The sequence below is a fragment of the Erinaceus europaeus genome, chromosome 3 (genome assembly GCF_950295315.1).
Source record: "Erinaceus europaeus chromosome 3, mEriEur2.1, whole genome shotgun sequence".
Lineage (NCBI taxonomy): Eukaryota > Metazoa > Chordata > Mammalia > Eulipotyphla > Erinaceidae > Erinaceus > Erinaceus europaeus.
This window is the reverse complement of record NC_080164.1, coordinates 49,159,023-49,184,089: the sequence shown is the minus strand read 5'-3', so window position 1 is coordinate 49,184,089 and position 25,067 is coordinate 49,159,023. Positions and strand designations below refer to the sequence as shown.

The following is a 25,067-nucleotide window of genomic DNA, read 5'->3' as shown; positions in this document are numbered from 1 at the left end:
GCTGAATATGGGCATTACCAATCCATAGCCCCAGCCTGATTCTATCTTTCCCTAGTGGGGTAGGGCTCTGGAGAGGTGGGGTTCCAGGACACATTGGTGAGGTCTTCTGCCCAGGGAAGTCTTAAGATTTCAAATAAGTAAGCTGATTGAATTTTCACACTGGGATTAAATTATTAATGCATTCCTAATAACAACTTTTTTGAAATATTAAATTGCCTATGATCTTAGACCAGGGAGACCAGAAACAACCGGTTTTATCAGTATATAAGATATTTACTGTACTGGGGCCGGGTGGTGGCGCACCTGGTTGAGTGTACAAGTGTACAGTAAATATTTGGACAGTGTGCAAGGACCCAGGTTCAAGTCCCCAGTCCCCACCTGTAGGGGGAAAGTTTCACGAGTGGTGAAGCAGTGCTGCATGTCTGTCTCTCTCCCTATCTATCACCCCCTTCCTTCTCAATTTCTGGTCGTGTCTACCCAATAAATAAATAAATAAAGATTTTTTAAAAAGATATTTACTGTACCATACAGGTCTTATATGGTACAGTAAATCCTAACCATGGGATTTTCAAAATAAACTAAGTTTCCAAATAACTTGGTTATAATAATAATTATCTGTTGCTTTCTTAAACTCTAAGACAGCAAGGAACCTTCCTCATTCTATATAAAACTTGTATTTCTCCCAGTCTTGGAACATCTGGAGCTTTGCTCATTTTCCCTCATGCTTCTTTTGACCCATACCATTTGATACTGCATTTGCTGATCTCAACCAAATCAATGCAACCAATGAGACCTCGACATTTTTCACTTCAAACCATGTCCAGAGACATCAGGCCTGGGATGTCAACCCTCCAGCTCCAATAAGTTAAGACTCTTCCTGTCTCATAGGACTCCTTAATTCCATTTCAGGTGGTGCACTTCCTAACAAAGTTACAGAACCTAGATATAGACCAGGGCCCATGAGAAAGATCACATGTGCACATATGTATCTGTAAATTAGGGGGAAATATATACCTTAAAGCAAAAGTGTGCAATGGTCTACAGTGATTCAATAAACAGCAAGTGGAAAGACCTAAAAAAGAAGCCATAAAGTACTTAATCAAATATTTTCTACATAGACTTAGATACCCTTCTCACCTACTTCCTATTTCACTTCCTTCAATCACTCTAACCCTAACCTTGTCAGACAAAGTTAGGACTACAAAAACTGGATAAGGGCAAGAGACTAAAACACCATAATGATGGGCTTTTTGGTCACTGTCAGGCCACCCCATCAATTGGGACCCCAGTCAGGGTATCCTGGGATTCCCATATAAATATGATAGGTCTAGATCTCTAACAGGATACTATTGTCTTTAAAAGAGGCAGTTTTTGAATTGCAGATATAACTCACCAGGTAAAAAGCATGCCTTGTCATACATGTGGCCCGCATCTGTGCCTTGGCATTATATAAATGTTGTTATGGCATCTGAGGAAATTATGCTGCTGTGATAGGTATCCCTTTTCATTATCCTTCTGTGTCTATATGTATCTGAGTGAAAAAGTAGCTCAAAGTAATGAGATTATTCCTGTATAAGGATCAGTTCCACCAAAAAGAAAAAAGCAGTTTTACTTCTTCCCTTTTAATTTATATGCTTTCTTTGTCTTATACTCACTGTCTAGTCTCCAACGTAATGTTGAAAGAATAGGGAAGAGTGAACATTTTTGCTTTATTCCTAAGCTTAGGAGAAGGTTATTTTTTAATTTAGTACATTATATACTTTTTAAAAAATATTTTCTTTATTTATTAATGAGAAAGATAGGAAGAGAGAGAGAAAGAACCAGACTTCACTCTGGTACATGTGCTGCCGGGGATTGAACTTAGGACCTCATGCTTGAGAGTCTAGTGCCTTAGCCACTGTGTTACTTCCCGGACCACAAGCTATATACCTTTTAAAAATTATGATAGATACAGAGAAATATGGTGGAGGGAAGAGAGAGAGAGAGAGAGAGAGAGAGAAATACCTGAAGCCTGCTCCAGTGCTTGGGAATTCTTCTTCCATGCAAGTGGGGACTGGGGCTTTTACCTGGGCCCTTGAGCATGGTAACTTGTGTGCTTTACTGGTTGTACCACCAACTTGACCCCTAACGATAGACTTTTATAGGTGTCCTTTATTACACTAAGAAAGTTACCTGCTATTCCATGCTTGTTAAGAGTTTTTATCATTACTTTTATTTTTTTTTAATATTTACTTTTCCCTTTTGTTGCCTTGTTGTTTTATACTGTTATAGTTATTATTGTTGTTGTTATTGATATCCTTGCTGTTAGATAGGACAGAGAGAAATGGAGAGAGGAGGGAAAGACAGAGAGGGGGAGAGAAAGATAGACACCTGCAGACCTGCTTCACCATCTGTGAAGTGACTCCCCTGCAGGTGGGGAGCCGGGGGCTTGAACCAAGATGCTTATGCTGGTCTTTATGTTTTGAGCCACGTGTGTTTAATCCACTGCGCTACCGCCCAACTCCCAAGTTCTTATCATTCTTAAGTGCTGGATGTTTCAAATGATTTTTCTCTCTTGAAATGATTGTGTAATTTTTTATCCTTGTTTAGATCAAATCATCTTGCATTTCTGTGATAAATGCCACCAGATTATCTATATGTTGGAATTCATCAGCTCAGTTTGTTTAGGCTTGTATTTTTTTTATTTAAAATTTTTTTTTATATTTATTTATTTATTCCCTTTTGTTGCCCTTGTTGTTTTATCACTGTAGTTATTATTGTTGTTATTGATGTCATTGTTGTTGGATAGGACAGAGAGAAATGGAGAGAGGAGGGAAAGACAGGGGGAGAGAAAGATAGACACCTGCAGATCTGCTTCACCGCCTGTGAAGCTACTCCCCTGCGGAGCCGGGAGCTCAAACCTGGATCCTTAAACCAGTCCTTGTGCTTTGTGCCACCTGCGCTTAACCTGCTGCACTACCACCCGACTCCCAAAGTTTGGATTTTTTAAATAGCTCTATTTGGCATTGGTATCACATTACTACTAGCCACATAGTATTGAGATGTATTTACTTGTTTACTCCACCTTATGACAGAATATGTGAAGGGTTGATACTGCTTCTTATTTATATATTTGACAGAATTTGTTAGTAAAGACATTTGGTTCTTAGCTTTTCTAATGAATTTTTAATTATTAATTCTTTGCTCTGGTTTATTTGGATGTGCTGTTTCTTCTTAATCCAATTTCAACTTAAATTTAAGAAATTGTCTACTTCAAGTTTTCTAATTATTGACTTATAATATTGAAAATATTATAGTCTTTATTTCTTAAAGTTGGTATTAATGTTCTGTGTTCTGTTTTAGCTTTACTAATTTGTGTCTTGTTGTCTTGATCAGACTACATCAGAGGCTAGTATATGTCTTTAATATAAACACCAATGACCAGGTGTTGTACTCAAACCCCTTGCATTGGTGAGACTTCAGATCCTACTCATAGATCTCTCTAAGGGCTGGAAGTACTTCTGAATTTCAGTAAGAGTCTTTGCCTCTTCTTTTATTTTATTTTTTTTAATTTTTTTATATATTTTTAAAATATTTATTTTATTTATTTATTCCCTTTTGTTGCCCTTGTTATTGTTGTAGTTATTATTGTTGTTGTCGTTGTTGGATAGGACAGAGAGAAATGGAGAGAGGAGGGGAAGACAGAGAGGAGGAGAGAAAGATAGACACCTGCAGACCTGCTTCACCGCCTGGAAAGCGACTCCCCTGCAGGTGGGGAGCCAGGGTTCGAACCGGGATCCTTATGCCGGTCCTTGTGCTTTGCACCACCTACGCTTAACCCGCTGCACTACAGCCCGACTCCCTGCCTCTGCTTTTATAACCTGCTGTGCTCTATAAACTTTCTCTGTCTATAAACTTTCAGTCAGTCAGAGATCTAGAAAAATCTTTTCCCCCTTTCATTTATTTATTGATTGATTTTTGGGAACATAGTTGTTAAGTATCTGGTTAGTTCACAGGTCTGCCACCTAATATGTACATCAGTATTACAAACTTATACTTTCATTGCAGTATTGTGGCCTTCATTCTTTTCTTTTCAAGACTGCTATTATTGGCAGTACTGCTGGGGTTGAGATTTGCTTTTTGTTATTTTGCTGTTTTGATCGGATTGTGTCCTCCATTCCAAATTGAGACTTTTTCAGCAGCAAAGTTGCTGGTATTATGACTAGCCTGGCACAAATACCAGCTTATCTGAAGAACTGGAAAGGAACAGCCCCAGGCAAGAATGATGCAGGCTTCTTCCACTCTTACTTACCTGATGTTCAGCAAAGTTGTTTTTAATAATAGATGCTTCTCAATTTGTAGTTTTCCACTGCTAGATTTCTAGAGCCCTGTGTGTATGCGTGCGTGTGTGTGTGTGGTTTTATACTTCTCTTTAGGGAGAAAGGATTGTTCATCCTTCTTACTTTGGCATAACAATAAATATCTGTACAGACCTCCTCCTGGAATCCCAGGTAGTGAGTGCTCCTTCAAAAAGAAGCATGATGAAACATGAGCACTTCTGCATTCCCACGACTCTGAACTCTGCTTCCCCCTCAGACTGTTATTTTGCTTGATAGAATTTGTTGTTGTTTTGTTAAGTGGACCATGCAGTTTGGGATAAATAGCCTGATTAATAGAGTAAGTAGAGTGAGGGAAGAGAAGAAAATGACCCAGAACTAGTCTTTCCTTAATACTATTTTTCTAAATTAGACTTGCATCTTTTGGGTAGAACAAATTGCTGATTTGACCTCAAAACAGTTTCATGGTCAAAATAAGCAGCACCGAGGAAATGCATCATGTTCTCATTACAGAAATATGAGGACTATAAAGCTTATGAGAAAATTTACAATTCCTTATCCTAATAGTGTCTCTCTAGAACTTTGCATAAAATGGGTATTCAATAAGTAAGAACTCAAGAGTTTCAGACTGAATTAGCTTGAGAGCACACTACTTTTGCAAAAGAAAAAAGCATAGACTTTCATATCTGAGGCTCAGACGTTACAGGTTCAATCCCAGCTTAGCCACAACTGAGCAGTGCTCTGATTCTCACCCACCTCTCTGTCTCTCTTTCTCATTAAAGTAAATACATATTTTTTAATTACCTATCTCAAATCCTTAAACAAAAGAAGACTGTCAGGGCTACAGAAACCACAACAGAGTCTTATCCCCTGAAAAATGATAGCACTGATTTGATTATATATTGAAGAGGAAAAGACCTGTGGCAGTGCCTCTGACAAATGACTTTATTTACTCTACAATTGCTGCACTGCAAATGTTTTGAATTGATAGTTTAGCGTTTTATATTCAGAATGTAATTTGGCATGACCTTTTTGCATCCAAGTTTAGTTTTGAACAGTATAACCATACTGACATCACCCAAGAAAAAATCCTAGCTTATACACAACTTTGGAAATTTTCAAAAAATTATCAGCACCTTCAAAAAAATTAAAAAATGGGCAGGTGGTGGTACACCAGGTTCAGAGCACATAGTATGAAGAGCAAGGACCTGCACAAAGGATCCAAGTTCCAGTCCCACCACCCTCGCACCTGCAGGGGACGGGGATCCACTTTACAAGCAGTGAAGCAGGTCTGCAGGTGTCTATCATTCTCTCTCCTTCTCAATCTTCCCCTCCTCTCTCAGTTTCTCTCTGTCCTTTCCGACAATAACAACACATGAAAAAATGGCCTCCAGGAGCAATAGACTCATAGTGCAGAAACTGAGCCCCAGTAATAACCCTGGAGGCAAAGAAAAAAAAAAACTTCAATTAGACAAAACATCTGGGAACATAAAGTGCAGATGGAGTGTCTGCAATTATTAGCCACACATTTCCTTTTGCTTCTGCAAGGAAGCATGGAATCTATGCACACAGTACTGTAAGTCATTGTCTTCTCTGTCTGGATTGCACTGGCACTAAAATGCCACCTATTTCATAGATGAAGAGTATCTTCTGAGTCATTTTAGCAACAACAGGCAAAAATGTTTTATGTCTGTAGAAGGTTTCATCAAGAACTGAAGGCAGGATATTAATTTCTTAATTGTTAAAAAAAAATGTTCATTAGACTTCAAAAATAATTTCTTATTTTTTATTTTGAAGTTTGGGAATTTTTAGGGGGTTGTTGACAATACAGTATTTGTTGGCTTGTGTGTATGTTTTAAATTAAAGACCAGTGATTCTGGACATGGCACAGTGGGTAAAGTGTTGGATTTTAAAACATGAATTCCTGAGTTCAATTTATGTCAGTGCATGTGCTAGAATGATGTCTGGTTCTCTTTCTCTCCTTCCTATCTCTATCATCAATAAGTAGTGAAGTAGTAAAAATAGATAAATAAGTGAAGACCATTCACAGAAACATGTAAAGGGGAGATTTCCTGTGTCTTGGTTTACCTGGATGATAATTTGGACCCAAATGACAGGGGGGAGGGGGTGTGTGTGTGGAGGTAATAGATTTGGAGATTTGTATGTGTCAACAACTGTGCTATAAACTATTACTCTCACAATAAAATGCTTTGGAAAGAAAAGTAAAGTCATTATTATCATATTAAAAATTCTATACCTGTATCGCACCAAAGTAAAAGACTCTGGGGTGGGTGGGTGGAGAGAATACAGGTCCATGAAGGATGATAGATGACATAGTGGGGGTTGTATTGTTAAATGGGAAACTGGGGAATATTATGCATGAACAAACTACTGTATTTACTGTTGAATGTAAAACATTAATTCTCAAATAAAGAAATAAATTTAAAAAATAAATAAATAAATAAATAAATAAATTCTATGCCTGGATTTGGTGAAAAAAAAATGAACTTAACATATAAATTAGCAGTTCCTCTCCTAGGTATCCATCCAAACAACACAAAAATACATCTCAAAGAGATCTATGCACACTTGCCTTAATGGCAGTACTATTTGCTGTAGTCAAAATTTGGAATCATTCTACATATCCAATAACAGATAAATGTTAAAGAAATTGTGACACATATACACAATGGTATACTATGCAGCTATAAGAAGGATGAAATCTTTTGCTAAAACATGGATAGAACTAGACCAAGTCATGCTGAATGAGATAAACCTAAAGTACCAATACTGGATGACTTCACTCATAGATGGGATCTAAGAAAGAAAACAAAATGCAAAGCAAGTGTAAACCTCAATGGACAGTATCTATTGCAGCAGATTTGAGGACTCTGAATGGAGAAGAAAGAAGCACTAAGAACAGGTTAGAATCTAGTTAGGTGGTTAGTGAGATATACTGACATCTATCTTGTGAAAATGTGCCCTAGTGACAGTTCTATTGATCAATATTTCCTCAATAAAGTGATACTGAAATGGGGGGGGGGGAGGGGGGAAGAATGGAAAAAAAAAAGGTGGTGGACCAGGGCAAAGTGCAGTAGTAGTTCACCACCACCCCCCTCCCAGTTCAATTCCTGGAGCCAAATATGAATGACACCCTGATCTCTTTCTTTGATTATAATTAATAACAATACTAATTACTATTATATATATTAACTGTTTTTTGAGTTCAGTCCCAGACTGGAGCAATGCTTGCATCTCTCTGTCTCTCTCTCTCATTAAAATATACAAATGAAACATTTTTAAATTGACGATGCTAAAATATTGTTAAAAATAGTTGAGCTTATACTAGTTAATAAAAGTCAATTTGCTTAATTTCATAAGATGATGTAGACAACCCGAAGTCAAAAGTAAGTTATATAAATCTACATAGTATAAGCAAAGGTGAACAAACAACTTCAGAGACCTATGCACATTATCTTAATCATTGTAAAGATTTGTATAAGTTTGTTGTTGTTTGTTTATTTTGTTTTACCAGAGCACCGCTCAGCTCTGACTTATGGTGATGCCAGCGATTGAACCTGGGACCTTTGATGCCTCTGGCATGAATTGCTATTTTCATAACCATTATGGTATTACCTCAACACCAGAAGAGTGATTTCTAAAACTTTGCAAATATTGAGTAATGAGTAATTCTAAGTGTAAATACATTTTATTTACCAAGTGTTGGTGGACGCAGCCGTCTTCAGCCCATTTATCCTTGTTCTGACTTAGAACTAATGTGGCAGTGAACTTTGTAGCCCTTATAATCAGTCCCTTTCAATCTGAACTAGAGCAAAACATACACAATGCAGTCTGCAAATAGCACGCCCTCCGCAGCCAGATCGCTCCGCCTTTCTCCCGGACGCAGCCAATCAGCGGGAACTTTGTAGGAGCGCCGGGTAGGCCAATATGGCGGCGCCCTTTGGCGCTGCGATCTGCTAGAAATGTCGCTTCCCAACTGCTCCCTTTGCAAAATGTGAAAGGAGAAAACGGCCAGCGGAGAGGGATCTAGATAATGAATCGGAGAAGGAAGCATGGGGATTTCTCTGGCCTGAAGAACACGCCCCGCAAAGCAGCGGCGGCTGAGGAATACAGCTCGGTGGCTGAGCCTGGGAAGAGGAGGCTGAGGTCGGCCCGCAGCTCCGCACTCGCCGGGCCCGGGGCGGGCGAGGGGCCAGTGCCGCCCGGGCCATGTGGAGAGCAGCCTCCGCCAGTCGCTTCGTGCAGTAAAAGTTACCCCGAGGGTGAGCTGTCAGCGCGGCCTCTCGGGGCATCCGTGCTGCAGTGTGGTGGGGGTGAAGTCGGCAGTGTTTTTGTTTTGTTTTCCCCTCAGAGCTTGTAGCATCATACATTCAAAAGTAACCCTTACACCACACCCCCACTTTTTTTGCACCCAGGTTCCAGCTCTGGCCTGTGAACTTTGACTATCCACTTTTTGCTCCTCCCATGGTGGAAAGTCGTTTTTTTTTTTTTTTTTTTTTGGTTTGTTTTGTTTTTTTACCTGTGAGGGGAGGGCGGCACATTTCTAGACTGCTTCACTGGTCAGCTGTGACCCGACAAGGAAAAATGGCTCCTCGACCTGCTGCCCTCAGTTTATGTTAAGGGGGAAATTGCAGGCTCTTTACACTTTCTGTTTTGATTCGCTTTAGAGAAAGCACCACCTGAAAAAGCTACAGCTGTGTCCACACAACTTGTGATGCCGCACTCCATGAGAAATAACCCGAAAAGGCCCTGTCTATTATGTTCCTGAAAATGGGGAATAGAGCTTGCCTCAATAGTGGTGGATTTTAGGAGTATTATTTATTTATTTGTTTGTTTGTCTGTTTATTTTAGATAGAAACAGGCAGGCAGAGAGAGAGAGAGAGAGAGAGAGAGAGAACAGCACCTAAGCTTTCCATGCAATTGAAGGGTGGCAAAGCTGTCCAAGTATCCAAATGAGTTATCTCGCCAGCTCTTGAAGTTTTCTAATAAATTCTTGATAGAAACTAAAACATGAAAAATTCTTTTCTGGAGCACGTTCTTTTAAAATGTTACTCCCACAAAATAGTACAAGACTTGTCAGCTTTTTGTAAACATTTACTATGACTATTTTCCCCAAGAAATAGATCGCAAAAGTTTTGTAATTAGTCTAAATTGGATCGAGCTGATTAAAGGGCACCGCATGCAGACATTTTACTCAAGTTTTTGTTGGAATACTTTTAATTTTGAAATGAATCTATAAATCACAGGTGGGCCTCAAAGCTTCTTAAATTCTAGGTGTATTAGATTATCTTAAAAGATATGATACTTACAATGTCAAGTTTTTGGCATATTGGAAGGATTTTTATTTGAAATAAACACTTCATTTGTGGTTAAAGTATAATTATCTCTGGGAAAACTTATTAAACTATTAACAGTGACTTAGTCTGAGATGTTTATTGTTTGTTTTGGACATTGGGGTATTATGAAGTAAAGCCTTGCTTTAAGACTCAACTGCTAGGGACTGGTAACTTCCTCAGGAGTTGACTCTCTCCTAGAAAACAAGTATTGAGTGGTGGAGATAGCATAATGGTTATGCAAAGAAACTTTGCTGCCTGAGATCTCAGGTTCAGTCTCCCACACCACCATAAACCAGATCTGAGCAGTGCTCTGGTAAAAATAAACATAAAGGAAAATAAAAACAAAAAAGAAAAGCACTAAAGCAAGATATTTCAACGAATTTCACCAGAGTACAGTCGGAATTTCTAGTAAAGAATAAAGCACAGGGTGGGAAAATAGCTCACTTGATTAGTGTCTTCCTTTGCTACCACATTGAAGGAAATTTCTCACTTTCTCTGCCATGGAAGGATTGGAAGGTAAAAAGGGGGAAATGAGGGAAGGAAATAACTAGGGTCTGTGAAATACAACTCGCTTGGATAGTGGGCTGCTTCGTCATGCGTGTGACCCAGATTGGACCCAGGGTCCACTGAGTTTGAAGGGGATTTCAATGCTGTGGTTTCTTTCCTTCTCTCTCAGCCTCTATTTTAAAGAAAGATTCAGCAACAATTTTTAATCCTATTTTATGCAGAAAAATATGAAACTCCAGAGCGAATGCTGAAAATAGATGTATTGTCATCTGCCTTCAGTTCTCCTAATGATCCAGATGGACAGAATGACATCTTTTGGGATCAGAACTCACCAATGACAAAACAGTTAGGTAATTTGCTCTTATTGTTTTTTATGTGAATAGATATCTGATAAATGATTATGATTTAGTGACCAAGAATATTAGTATGGTTACAGTATTAAGAACTGCTTTCTTTTTGAGAATGCTATGTATTACTGTAATAATGGATGTAATGCCATGCATAGTGATCTAAAATGTGCTGATTACATTGTTTTCTAAGTGGTTTCTAGTTTTTAAAATGAAAGTTTTACTTGTTTACATTTATAATTATGTTTTTGTTTTTCTTAGGCAAAGGAAGAAAAAAAAAGATTTGCATCACAGACAGTGATGAGATTGCACATATTGTTAATCGTATTGCTCCTCAGGTAAGTATTATGGTGAGAAATATGCCACTAAATCCTTGTATAAATTATCTCAGTTTTTCAGAGTAGTGATTTTTATTTTCACCAGATCACTGCTCATTATGATGATGCAGGGAATTGAAACCTCAGGCATGAGAATGGCTTATTATGATGCAGGGAATTGAACCCTCAGGCATGAGAATCTCTTTGCATAACCACTATGCTATCTCATCTACTCCAGAGTAATGATTTGCATCATTTTTCGAGTTTTTAAAATGATAGAACCAGGTGATAAAACCTTTTAAGTTTTTTCTTTTTAGTGTATGTGACCACCACCGGCCATGGCCCCCTTTTATTGACTTTTATAACCAACTCAAACACATAAAAAGGAAAGAACACTGGATTTAGAGTTACTTTTCAATCTACCACCTATACTGAATATAAAATTTTAAACTGTCAGGATTTCGGTTCATTTAGCCATAAACTAGAATCATTCATTACTTGTCTTGTTCTCTTCATTGGATTATTATGAAGGTTAAAAAAATAGAAAGGCTTTATAAACTTTTGAGCACAGTAAGGTTAGGTTAAAGTTAATGATGATAGTTAGTTACTTGATATAGTAGAACCATCTTCTGAATGTTTTCTTTGTATTTGGATTGTTAAATGTTAAGCCATTCTGTTCTGGGGCCTGGAGATTGTATAATCAAGAATTTTAATACCTGAGGTTTTAGTGCCTGAGGCCTGCATCACCGTAAACCAAAGTTGAACATAGAAGTAAGGGGATTAAATCACTGTTTTGAATCATTTTGGGGCGGGGGGGGGGATATACTTTTCTTTTTTTAATTTTTATTTTTTAACCAGAGCACTGTTCAGCTCTGGCTTATGGTGGTGTGTGTGTGTGTGTGGGGGGGGATTGAACCTGGGACTTTGGCACCTCAGGCATGAGAGTCTGTTTGCATAACCATTATGCTATCTACCCTCCGCCCTCCACCTTTTTTAAAATATATTTTTATTTTTACTTTTTAAAATTTTTTTTTTTAACACAAGAGCACTGCTCAGCTCTGGTTTATGGTGGTGCAGAGGATTGAACCTGGGACTTCAGAGCCTCAGGTATGAGATTCTGTGTGCATAACCATTATGCTATCTCCCATCCCACCTCTTTTCTGTTTGTTTTGTTTTGTTGTTTTTGTTTTCTAAACACTACTCAGCTCTGAATTGAAACTTGGACTTCTGGCATAAGAATCTCTTTACATAACCATAATGCTGTCTCCTCTACCTGTTTTATTTTATTTGTTTTTAATATATATTTATTTATTTATAAAATGGAAACACTGACAAGACCATAGGATAAGAGGGGTATAATTCCCACCACTACAGCTCTATATCCCATCCCCTCCCCTGATAGTTTTCCTATTCTATTTATTTATTTATTTTTATTGTTGTCGTCGTTGTTGGATAGGACAGAGAGAAATGAAGAGAGGAGGGGAAGACAGAGGGAGAGAGAAAGACAGACATCTGCAGACCTCTTGTAATGTGACTCCCCTGCAGGTGGGGAGCCTGGGATTTGAAAGGGGATTCTTATGTTGGTCCTTGCACTTTGCACCACACACATGTGCTTAACCTACTGGGCTACCACCTGACTTCCAGATAATTTTTCTGTTCTTTAACCCTCTGGGAGTATGGACACAGGGTCATTATGGGGTACAGAAAGTGGGAGGTCTGGCTTCTGTAATTGCTTCCCCTCTGAACATGGGTGTTGACAGGTTGATCCATACTCCCATCTTGTCTCTCTTTCCCTAGTGGGACAGAGCTCTGGGGAAGTGAAGTTCCAGGACTCTTTGGTGGGGTCATCTGCCCAGGGAAGTCCGGTTGACATCATGGAACCTGGTGGCCTCACTTGAACTTCCCAGTTTTGAAGCAGCCTCCTTTCAGAGCTCAGGCCATGTATTGTCTCTGAATTGCCATCTTGGCTCCTCCCTGCCTTTTTTTCTTTTTTTTAAACAACATTTAAATCCAGAAATCATCCAGTTTATGCTTTGTGTCTATTCTGTAGGAAGGTTGGTATTTTTCTTAAGTATGCCCTTGGGTCATATGTGACTATATGTTTACCATAAATAATAGATGGCTCTGGCCCAAAATGGCTATAAGGAATCTCCATCATGAAGACAGGAAGTAAAGTTTTTCTCTGTGGCTATAAAATATATGAAACTACAACTAGTATAGTCAAAACAACTTTGTTGCTACTGGCTCTACATTCCATGTTTGGCAGATCATAGAAATTCATTTTACATATGCTTCATTAGTTAAATAGTATTTATGGTATACTTACTTCATACGTTAACAATAGTCTTCATTAATGATGGGTTTCACATGAAAGAAACATAATAAAATGTGTTTGGACTGGCTAACCTAAATAGTGATAAAAAGATAGCTGAGAAAATTATTGGAGCCTTAGTAGACTGAAAAATCATAGCTCACATTAAAAAAAAAAATGGTAGCAGTATGCAAGTGATAACTTGTGTAAAGATTGAAAAGTATAGTGAAATTAGTTGCTTTTACATGTTGCCATTTTTAACAGTATTTTCTTCAGCATATAAGTCTTTGGTAGTATCTAGGTCTTTTTAAAAAGCATATTATGCTTTCAGGATGACACTTGTGTTGTTTATTTGTAGATGAGTTATCCCCAAATAATGAAGTTACTATTTATTTATTTATTTATTTTTCCAGACCACTTCTAAACTACAGTTTATAATGGTGCTCTGGATTGAACCTGGAGCTCTTTCTGCTTCAGGCATGAAATACATTGTGAATAACCACTACAGTATCAGTCCATTACTATTTTCAAAGATGCTGTTTTTGAAAAAATAATGCCTTTCCATTTTGCTGAGGGAAATTTCTTATACAATTTTTTTTTTTTTTTTACCAGACCACTGCTCAGTTCTGGTTTATGGTGGTGTAGGGGATTGAACCTGGGACTTGAGAGCCTCAGGCATGAAAGTCTCTTTGCATAACCATTATGCTGTACCCCCACCCGTTATACAATTTTAATGCTATATATTTTTCATACTTTTTATACAATTTATAAAGTATAATCTTTGGGATTAAATAAAGTGTTTAAATACTTTACATACAGAGCACCAAGATCATCTTCCTCTTCCACCGTCTCTTCTCCTTTTCTTTTTCTTTTATTTTTACTTGATAGGACTATTCTTTGGTTAAAAAATTTAAAGTGACAAGTTGTAGGAATTTCTTTACCTGAACTTTCTTGAACCCAACATATTGTTAGATCATAAGAACTATCATAAGTGCAGTCCTTGCTGTCAAGTAACATAACCTAGTAGAAGGTTATTTTTGTAGTAATACTCATTTTAGCAGTATAACAGTATAGTAGAAAATGTTTAAGCTATTAAGTTTATTGGTTATTGGTGACTTATTCCTAACATCTTGCTATTGTCTTTTAAAAATATTATCTTTATTTATTTATTGGATAGAGATAGCCATAAATTAAGAGGGAGACAGAGAGATAATATATTTATTTTTCTCACCTGGTTCTATCGTTTTAAAACTTGAAAAATGATATAAATCACTACTCTAGAGTGGATAAGATAGCATAGTGGTTATGTAAAGAGATTGGCATGTTTGAGGCTTAGGTGTCCCAAGTTCAATCCCTTGTACCACTTCTTCTTCTAGCATTTGCCCTTCTTCCGTAGCCAGTCAACAGCATCAGGTTGAGCCTGATGTAAAGTTTCGAGACCTCCTTTGAATCTGGAGAGGTGGCAGTCGTTGACTATGTGGGTCATAGTCTGTCTGTAGCCGCAGGGGCAGTTCGGGTCGTCTCTGGCTCCCCAGCGATGGAACATACTGGCGCACTGGCCATGGCCTGTTCGATAGCGATTGAGGAGGGCCCAATCATAACGTGCTAGGTCAAAGCCGGGTTGACGATTGCAGGGGTCTGTGATGAGGTGTTTGTTCTTTACCTCAGCTGACTGCCAGCTCTGTTTCCAAGAGACTGGAACAGAGAAGTTCAGTGTAGGCGTAGGGGACCAGATTGGTGCAGCTTGACGATACGAGAATCCGGCATGAAGCCCAGCCAGTCTGTCTTGGCGTTACTCTCGATCGCACTCTGTCATTTCACAAACATCTCATAAAAACTGCAGCAAAGGTGGGCGCGAGGAATAACATCATTGCAAGACTGGCCAGCTCCTCTTGGGCGCGAGCGCTTCCACACTATGATCATCATCTCTGGCATTATATTATTCCACTGCAGAATACTGTGCCCCAGTATGGTTCCGTAGCCCCCATGTCCACTTGGTCGCTTCCAAATTATATTCCTCCATGAGGATAATTTCTGAAACCATCCGTTCCATGGCTGCCAGTTCTTAGCAACATCGCCCTGCCAGATATTCATCGGGATGCGGCATCATCTAAGTTCATTTCCCACGTCTACGCTCGACCGGACCTGCCAATATACGCGGATATCTTCGCCCACCCTGTCCAATGCTTGACGTCTCGTCACCCAATCTGGTCCCCTTGTACCACAATAAGCCAGAGCTGAGCAGTACCCTGGTGGAAAATAAATAAATCACTACTGCTTCACCACTCACAAAGCTTTTTCCCTGAGGGTAAGGACCATGGGCTCCAATCAGGGTCCTTGCTTATTGTCATATGTGTCATATGTACTCAACCAGGAGCACCACCATGGGGGGGGGCACTATTTTCCCTAAGTGGCCTCAATTCATATTTAAATAGCCTCAATTTAAATGGCCTATTTAAATGGCCTTAGTTCATATTGCCATGGCAGCTTACAACTCTTTTCTTCTTTTATTCATTTCTTTATTATAGATATATAGAAAAATTGAGAGGTGAGGGATAGGCAGGTAGACAGGTAGAGATATCTTTAATACTACTTCACTGCCTATGAAATTTCCCCCCTACTGATGAGGGAGGATCAAGGTTTGAGCCTGGGTCCTTGTGCATAGTAAACATATGTGCTCTACCTGGTATGCCACTTCCTGGCTCCCAATTCCTATCACCATGGATTATCCAATAGTAGGTAGATTACAGTGGGGAAAGGAAAAAAAACAATTTTTTTCCATTGTTGCTGCTGATGTTGGGTAGAAGAGACAGAAATTGAGAGAGGAGGGGTAGACATGGGGGAGAGAAAGATAGGCAACTGCAGACCTGCTTCACTACTTGCGAAGCTTCCCCCTGCTGGTAGGGAGCCAGGGGCTTGAACCAGGATCCTTGAGCCAGTCCTTGGGCTTCACATTACGTGCTTAACCCACTGTGTTACCGCCCAGCCTCTGGGAAAGGCAAATTCAAGAATCATTTGATTAAAAAAGAAATTCCATTATTATGCCTATCTATTTCTTTCTCTTTCCTTTTTAACCAGAGCATTGCTCATCTCTGGCTTATGGTGGTACTGGGGAGTGAACATAGAGCATCTGATCCCCTCAGGCACCAAAGTTCTTTTTGCAAAACCGTTTTGCTTCCTTCCCAGCCCCTGCCTCAATCTTTTAAAAAAATTCTTTTTTTTTTTTTTTTTTATGAGAGTCTGAAACATAATTCATGCTACTTGTTTTTTTTAACCTTTAGCTTCAAAATTTGTTTAATAACCATGAACTTAATAATTTATTACTTTCAAAAAATAATTTTGTATATATAAAGTTTCTTTTATATTTTTATGCTTTCTTTTTTCCTATACTTTCATACCTCTGTTTTTACCTTCTACTAAAGGATGAAAAACCAACAACAAACTCCATGCTGGGTGTGTGGATTGGTGCAACTGCTATTCCCTGTACTCCTAATGTAGCAAAAGGAAAATCAAGAACAAAACTCAGCTGCACAAAGTAAGTTCTCATTTATCAGCATTCCTGAAATTCAGTGAAGTACTTTTTTTTTAATCTGTCTTGATCTAGTGAGTATATCCAAATTATTATAAATTATTTTCTCTAGTTTTAAACTCTTAAGATTTTAGACTAAAATATAATATTAAAAATTTAACTTTAATATATTACGGTACATTAGGTAAAAATTTTCCTATGATGATCTTTAGAACTTTTCTCAGTTACAGTTTCCAATATTTTTTAAATAGGTTAAAAACACAAAATCAAGAAGAAGAACTTATGAAATTGGCCAAACAATTTGACAAAAATATGGAAGAACTAGGTGTGATTCAAGACCATGAAAATATTAATCATGATTTTATCCAAATGACCTCAGAAACAGAGCCATTAAATAATTACAACAATAACGTACAGATACAATTATCATATGATATGGTTCCTGAAATAGACAATGCTGTAATACAAAGTAAACCAAGTAAAGAGAACACCAGAATACCTGTGGCAGATGATCAGAATATCAGCCAGAAACTGTTTGATCAAAACGCTGAAGCAGCCTTAAACGCCATTTTTGATGGGTCTACTCAGAAATGCAGTGGACAGTTAAGCCAAGACCTGTCACATGCATTTTTGAACACCAATAATACTACTATTGTAATGAAAAACTCTTTAAAAGAAGAGAAATCTACTACTAGAAAAAGTCTGGCCACTCAAAAGCTCCCTCACAAGACCCCAGAGTCACTTTCTCATCAACAAAGTACTCCTGTAGTGACAAAATCATGTGTGACTTCTGATACTGAGGAGGCAAAAGCTTTGAATAAACATACTGATATAAATTGTGCCAGTGATTTTGAGGATGATTGGGAAAACTTACTAGGTAATGAAACTTTTGTTATACAAAGTACCAAAATACCTGAACTTTCTCCTGTTCCTAAAACATTCCAGATTGCTGATCAAAACAGAGCTTATACCTTCAACAGGAAAAGTGAAAAAAGTAGCTCAAGAACTAAGACAAGTCTAGAAGCTAGATTAATAGGTTCGAAGATTTTACCTGACCTTCCTTCAGCAGCACATACCAGTGAATTAATAGATGCTGGCAAGTGTAGATTTTTATCAAATCCAAATAATAAGGCAAACAAATTGCTATCTACTGTAAATGAATTGAAATTTGACAAATCTTTGAATAAAATGATTCCTGAAGACAAATTTCAAGATTCTACAATTGCATCTAGTCTGACAAACGTAAACGAAGATAACCATACTGAATTTACTTCTAATGCAGATCCTTCTGAAAAGAAGTCCACTTTGTGTATAGGATATTCTAATGAACAAAAAAGCAAGTGTGTTTTAAATCGGTCACTTAAAACACCTGCTAATAAAGATTCTTTTGACTTTTCAACTTTGGATAATAAAACTAGTGTTTGTCACCCAAATCAGACTCATGCATCAAAGTTAGACTCTTTCTTTGATGACTGGAATGACCCGTCATTTGATAATGAAATGTTTAAAACATGTCATCAATTAGAAAATAAGTGGGAAGTCGATGATGTAGATGATGATTTATTATACCAAGCATGTGATGATGTTGAAAAACTAACTCAACAACAAGACATTGAGGACAGTAAGACATCAAAAAATATGCTTGAAAACAATAATAGTTACATACATGGAACCAAAAATGTGCATACTACATCTGAACAAGGAAGTCAGTTATTGCAATCCAATCATTTGAATCTGGGCAGCATTTTTGAGCAAACATCCTTGACAAAGATTTCACAAAGAGGTAAATTGGAAATAGAGAAAAAAGAAATTTGTGAAAACTCTTCAAGTATAAGTGCTGTGACTAATATGACTATGAACTCCAGTAATAGAAATTGTCAGACAAGTAATTTAACCGTTTCTTGGAATAACACTGATGATCTAATACAAATGGACAATTCCAAATCAGTTCTTAAGGGAAGTTCAAGTATGAGTGGGAGTTTAGATAATTTCAGTACAGAAATTGCAATTTACAAGAATAATTTGAATACCCAGCATCTCCCCTATGGGACAGCAACAAGTGGAGCTCAGAATAACAACACAACAGTCAAAATCTCAAAGTATACATTTACAAAGATAAAAAATGCTCAGACTCTTTCACAAGTTAATCAAAGCCCTATAATAGAAAGTACTTCTGATACTAAAATTACACTTGGTTTGGAGAAAAATAAAACTGTCAACACATGTGCGGAGGCTATTCAACAGAAATCTTTGTTAAAACATTCCGAATCACTGAAACAACCTTCAATAGGTATGTATGAAATAGTTTTCTTTTGAAAAGTCGCTAATCTAAGTGTTCTATTGCACTTTCACATGTGACTTGCAGGGTAAAGACCTATTCTGTGATGTTTACTTAGAATTCTTAAAGTGATTTAAATCATAGCTTGCAAAGAATGTAGTTTATGTTTTTAAAAGATTACATCAAGGGAGTCGGGCGGTGGCACAGCGGGTTAAGCGCAGGTGGCACAAAGTGCAAGGACCAGCCTAAAAGATTACATCAAATTATTTTCAACACATATCAGTGAGAAGAATACTGTCGGCACTCAAATTATCTGATGACAGACTATAACCTGGCCCCCACCTTAATTCCTGTGGTATCTTTCCTTCTCTCCCTCTGTCTCTATCCTTTTATCTGAAAAAGTCATCTTAAACCAGTGAAAGCCCAATGACAATAATGATAATTATTATTACTCAAGTAATGATTTTTTAGTCACATGTATTACTGTGTTTACTAAATATATCATCATTTCAAAAAGCTGAGTAATATTCCCTATGTTTAGTAGAACGTAACAGTGAACAATATTTGAAAATTTAGAGCATTTTAGTTAAACAACTTTTCATAGTATCAAACATGTTGGTTAGCTTGGTTGTAATTGTAATTTATTTAATAAAATCATCTTTGATATTTTTTTTCCAATTCTGCTATTTCCTAATTCTGTTTTCTATCATTGTTTTATTTTTTTCTGTCCTAAAAAATCTCAAAATTGATCATTTTACTCACTCTCAAAACTACCAATCTTATGCCATCCAGCATTTCTTGAGTAGGTAATGAAGATGCAGTTCTTCACCTATCCCCTATCAATTCTAGTCTACAAACAGAATCTTTCTTAAACAATTAGGAAATACGACATCCCTATGCTCAAAATAACTTTTAAGTGGCTGTCCACTGTATTTCAAATAAAATTCAGACTTTTCTTTTGTGGTTTATAAGTTTCTTCTTCTTATTATCATTATTATTGTTCTTTGTTGTATTTATTTATTTTCCCTTTTGTTGTACTGTTTTTTATTGTTGTTGTAGTTACTATTGTTGTTATTGATATTGTCTTTGTTAGGACAGAGAGAAATGGAGAGGAGGGGAAGACAGAGAGGGCAAGAGAAAGATAGACACCTGCAGACCTGCTTCACCGCTTATGAAGCGACCTCCCTGCAGGTGGGGAGCCTGGGGCTCTTATGCCATCCTTGCGCTTCTCACCACGCGCTGTGGGTAAAGCACTTAACCCACTGTGCTACCTCCCAACTCCTTGTTCTTATTTTTACCAGAGCACTGCTCAGCTCTGGTTTATGGTGGTGGGGGGGGGGGGGATATTGACCTGGGACTTTGGAGCCTCTGGCTAGAGAGTCTCTTTGCATAACCATTGTGCTATCTAGGTTCTGTATTATCTCTACTTAACCTCTTTTTTTTTTTCCTTTCCTATCTTCCCTACAAAGCTTTGGTTCCACCAATTTCCAATAAGTTCAGAAGCTAGGTTGTTTTTTCCCTTAGAATTTCCCTTCCTTCATTCCCTCATTCCTTGCTTCCTTTCATCAGTACTACTCAGCTTTGGTTTAGGGTGGTGCCGGGTCTTGAACCTGGGGCCTTTGATTCATTTACATAACCATATGCTATCTCCCCAACCCTCCATTATCACTTACTTAAGGTTATTGTTATAAACTTACAATAGTGATTGTTTGTCTTATCAATGAATAGATCGACCTTAGCATTTGCTACTTAGAAAATTGAATAAATATTTGAATAAGCAGGGCTGGGAAGATAGCATTATGGTTATGCAAAAAGACTTTCATAACTGAGTCTTCAGAGTCCCAGGTTCATTCCCTCACACCAACATGAGCCAAAGCTGAGCAGTGCTCTGGTGGAAAATACTTTAATAAGTATTTAACAGACATTGTGCAGTACAATGTAAAAAGTCTTTTTCACTTTCAGTTTAATGACAGAGAAAGAAATACCAGAACACTGCTTAGCTCTGACTTGTACGTAGTATTAAATATGGGACTTTGGAGCCTCGAATATGAATTTTTTTTTTTGCCTCCGGGGTTATTGCTGGACTCAGCGCTTGCACCACAAATCCACTGCTCTTGGAAGCCATTTTTTCCCCTTTTGTTGCCCATCTTGTTTTATCATTGTTGTGGTTATTATTATTGTTGCTGTCGTTGGATGGGACAGAGAAATCAAGAGAGGAGGACAGGGGAAAGAAAGACAGACACCTGCAGACCTGCTTCACTGCCTCTGAAGCGACTCCCCTACAGGTGGGGAGCCTGGGGCTCGAATCCGGATTCTTATGCCAGTTCTTATGCTTCCTGCCACTTGCACTTAACCCACTGTGCTACCGCCAGACTCCCACCATTTTTTAAAATAGGAATATATATGGACTGCACAGCTTAGGACACTTTGCTCCAGCCTTTTACTCTTACGTTTGTCTTTATTTCCTATATGAGTTTTTTATTTTAAAATTTATTTTTAACATTAGATTACTTACTGGAGTTTGCCTGCCTGCCTTACCATGTGTACAGTCCAGGTTCAAGTACTGGCACTGGCTGGCATCTGGGACATTTCTGGTGCTCCTTATTTATCTGAGTGAAACAGAGCGAGGAAGCTGTTTCTGAAACCTGTAGTCATAAAGAAAAGTACTTAACTTAAAAATACTTAAATTACTGTTTTTTTCTTCAGATTCTAAATTACCCTTTTGTTGGCTCTGCTGCTACAACTTTCCTTTTCAGGTGATCTCTTTTTGAAATGTAATAGATACTAGCTGTTTTTAAAGAAAGAAAATTGTATAATAATTTAAAAGAAAAAATTTGTCTTCTTTTTGTTCTTTTCTACAACTTATTCCTTAGGGAAATCAAACCACTGTTTAGGGTGTATCACATAGCATTTCCTATGAAAATAAAAATATATGTATGTATACACTTATTAGAAAGATAGAATTATATACCCATTACTTGACTAATTGGGGTTACTTAGTTTGTAGCTTTTTTTGTTGTTGTTAGTACATATAGATTTGCTTCGCGGATTTTAATAACTACATACTGATGTGGCTGTACCACAATTTGTTTAACTTATCTCTACTGATAGAAATTTTAATTTTGGTTGAGTTTTTAAATTACAAATAAACCAATGGCATAAATTCCTACATGTTCCTGTGGTTTATATCTGTTAATTACTGAAATTTTGATAAGACAGCACCAAATCTTCCATAAAAGTTATATCAGTTAATGTGTCTATCGACATTAATAACCCATTCAGAATTTTAAAATGATCAAATTTAATTTTCTAAGGTTTATATCTAACTAAATTGATTAACCCTTAAACCATATTTTCAACAGTAGTTTATGTACATAAAATGTTTAAATATGTATCAGATGTTTCATTCATTCATTGTTATGTTAAAAGATGTTCAAATTGAAGATTTAGTTCAGATATTCTCATTGGTTACATTTTGATTGCCTCCCTATTAAATTTTATATAATACCTTAAGTCTTTTCTTTTGAAATATACTCATTGTAGATGATATGCATTTTATGCCATTGTCCATAAAAATTACTTGCTGGGTAGTTAGATTAATATCACAGTGTGAAAAGAACACATGCATTTAAGAGAGACAAATTTCTCTATACTTATATTCTTTTAACCTATTGTATTTCTACTTGAAATCTTAAGTTTAAGTTAAGTGGTATAATAACCAAAGTAATTTGGTAAACCAGAGTAACTAGAAAGTAAAACTTAAAATTCATCCAGAGTAACTTTGTAGCTTGTAAAATATATCTTTTGTTTAATTTTTAGAAGAAGAAGATAAAAATAGGAAGTATTCTCCTGAAGAAATTCAAAGAAAAAGACAAGAAGCTTTGGTTCGAAGAATGGCCAAAGCACAGGCATCATCTATAAAGACAACTCCCAATTAATGTGATTTCTTTAATGAAATACTAGTTTGAAGACTTAACAAAGACAATTGATAAACTATCTGTGATAGGAACTATTTTCTTGATTTCTCTGTGAGAAATTTAATGCTGAATTTTAAAGCATGGACTTCTACTTAATATAATTAATCAATGTTTGCAATCATAAATGAAGGATTTCCTTGGAGATACATACATGGAGTAGTTGCACATAAGTTTGGGGAATTTAGCAATTGTGTACTAAAACTATAGAAGAAGCTATATTTTAAAATTTATGATTGTACAAGATCTTCAAAAATAGGTAACCCACTTAATTTTTATTGTAATATCTTTTTGCTTTAATGCCTCAATGTACTGTTAATAGGATGCTTTAAATTTATTTTCAGTAATAGTCAAAGCTTTTCTGCATTTCTAAGTTTTGATTATTCCATGTTGGAGCACAGTTATTGGGAAATAAAGTGCTTCAGTTGGTAAGAAAATGACTGTTTTCAATAACTAGCCTGAAATGTTAAAAATTTGCTCTTTCTGGAATGTGCATTTTGGAAACATTCCACCAAGTTTTAGGGGAATTGCTGCTTTAAGAGCCCTAGTTTAGAAATAAGAAAGTAAATTGACTGTATAGGTAGTGTAGCATTAACATTTAAAACTATCACAAGCTTCAGGTATCTGGTCCAGATTTTTTTTTTATGCATACAAATCTTTATTTTCACAGATAATTTCCCTGTTAAAACATTTTCATCTCAAAATTGGTGTTCCAAAGCTCAGAACTGGATTACTTGGCCCTTTCTCTTCTTAGCTCTTCCTAGTTCAAAATGCTTGCATCTCTTAATGGCCAGCATCCTCTTGGACCTGTATTTGGGTTCAACACCTTCAAGCCTAAGAACAATCTTCTTTGTGTTTTTGGCCTTCTTCCGGAAAATTGGCTTTGTTTGCCCACCAAAGTCATTCTGCTTGCAGTCATATCGTCTCTTTCCCTGGGCATACAGGGAATTGTTGCCCTTCTTATACTTGGTCACTTTGTGAGGCTGATGCTTTCCACACTTCTTGCAAAAAGATCTTCAGGTTTTAGGTACATTGACCATCTTTGCAATAGCCTGTCTATATGATGAAAATAGGCAACTGAGCAGCTGAGCAAGGACTCCTAGCACTCTGATCCCTGTACAAAGCAGGTTCCTTTGAGACATAGTTTACTGTGGCTGAAATTTAGCGCCCAAGTTAGCGCTCGTCTCTGCCAGCGCTTCTGGTCCAGATTCTTTATGAGATAGGTGAGAAAAAATCAATACTGTTACTCTAAAAGTAGGCAAATTAAAATTGCGCTGGGATTACAATTATTTCTTCAAGTACCCTGACAAATATACCATTTGCTTCAGGGTATTAATTAGTATGTCAAGTAGCTTACAAGAGCATTAGTTACTTTCTCATATAAAACTAAAAAAAAGTGAAAGTTCATTAAAAGCTGTGTGATGGTAATGCCCATATTTTCCTTTTATTAAAGAAGTCACCATTCCCAGATATATAAATGAGAATCTTGCTTTTGAGTTTTCCAGTAACTGTAATCATTCCTTGGTTAATTTACTGAGTTTACTAATTTGTTCTCTATTATTTCCTCCATCCTACCCCACCCCCAATTTCCTCTGCTTGGAATTTGCTAAACCACAAGTAGAAATCTAAGTCAAAGCAGCAGATATAAAGCAATAAAGATGCTCTAGTCATTTAAATTAGTTTTTGTATACCTGAGGAAAATTATAGTTGCGAATTATCTACCATGGTATATTCAACTTTTCACGTGCCTTAGAAAATCTCTCTCAGGTATCTTAGAATGCCTTCTTAGTGGGTGGCTTATGCATAATGGTTATGTAAGTCTTTCATGCCAGAGGCCCTGAGGTGTCAGTTTCAATCCCCAGCACAACCTTAAATCAGAACTGAAAGGTGCTCTGGTGTCTGTATATCTTAACCTCTGCATTTATCTCATTAAAATAAATAAAATATTTTTTAAATTTGTCTTTCTAGTAAATGGAAAAATTAAATGCTCTTAAAGATGTTGCTATATAGGTACCATTTTGAACAGTGTGCTTAATATGTCTTTACTAGTTTGTAGCTAAGAATATTAACCTAAATAAAACAGGTAAGTTTTTCTATATAGGAAAATGTTAAACTGAGACTCTTTTTCCTT

At 37.0% G+C, this 25,067-nt stretch overlaps 1 protein-coding gene and 1 pseudogene across 3 annotated transcripts; one reads left to right on the top strand and one right to left on the bottom strand.

The window, feature by feature from the left end:
* Positions 1–8,255: 8,255 nt before the first annotated feature.
* ETAA1 (ETAA1 activator of ATR kinase) lies at positions 8,256–24,895 on the top strand. 3 transcript variants are annotated; one of them, XM_007521281.3, is made up of 6 exons: positions 8,256–8,599; positions 10,402–10,530; positions 10,789–10,865; positions 16,578–16,690; positions 16,936–18,974; positions 22,782–24,895. In XM_007521281.3, exons 1-6 carry the CDS (start codon positions 8,371–8,373, stop codon positions 22,898–22,900), a joined length of 2,706 nt encoding a protein of 901 aa, XP_007521343.1. In that variant the 5' UTR covers positions 8,256–8,370; the 3' UTR covers positions 22,901–24,895. The 3 variants fall into 3 exon arrangements, with proteins under 3 accessions (XP_007521343.1, XP_060043160.1, XP_060043161.1); XM_060187177.1 differs by having other exon boundaries at positions 8,349–8,483; XM_060187178.1 differs by lacking the exon at positions 8,256–8,599 and having other exon boundaries at positions 10,411–10,525.
* Positions 23,571–24,078, bottom strand: LOC107522405 (large ribosomal subunit protein eL42-like; annotated as a pseudogene).
* Positions 24,896–25,067: the final 172 nt, after the last annotated feature.

Coding starts and splice junctions, on each gene's coding strand:
- ETAA1 (XM_007521281.3), top strand. CDS start 8,371: ATGAATCGGAGAAGGAAGCATGGGGATTTCTCTGGCCTGAAGAACACG. Junction 10,531..10,788: donor ACCAATGACAAAACAGTTAG/GTAATTTGCTCT, acceptor TGTTTTTCTTAG/GCAAAGGAAGAAAAAAAAAG. Junction 10,866..16,577: donor TTAATCGTATTGCTCCTCAG/GTAAGTATTATG, acceptor CTTCTACTAAAG/GATGAAAAACCAACAACAAA.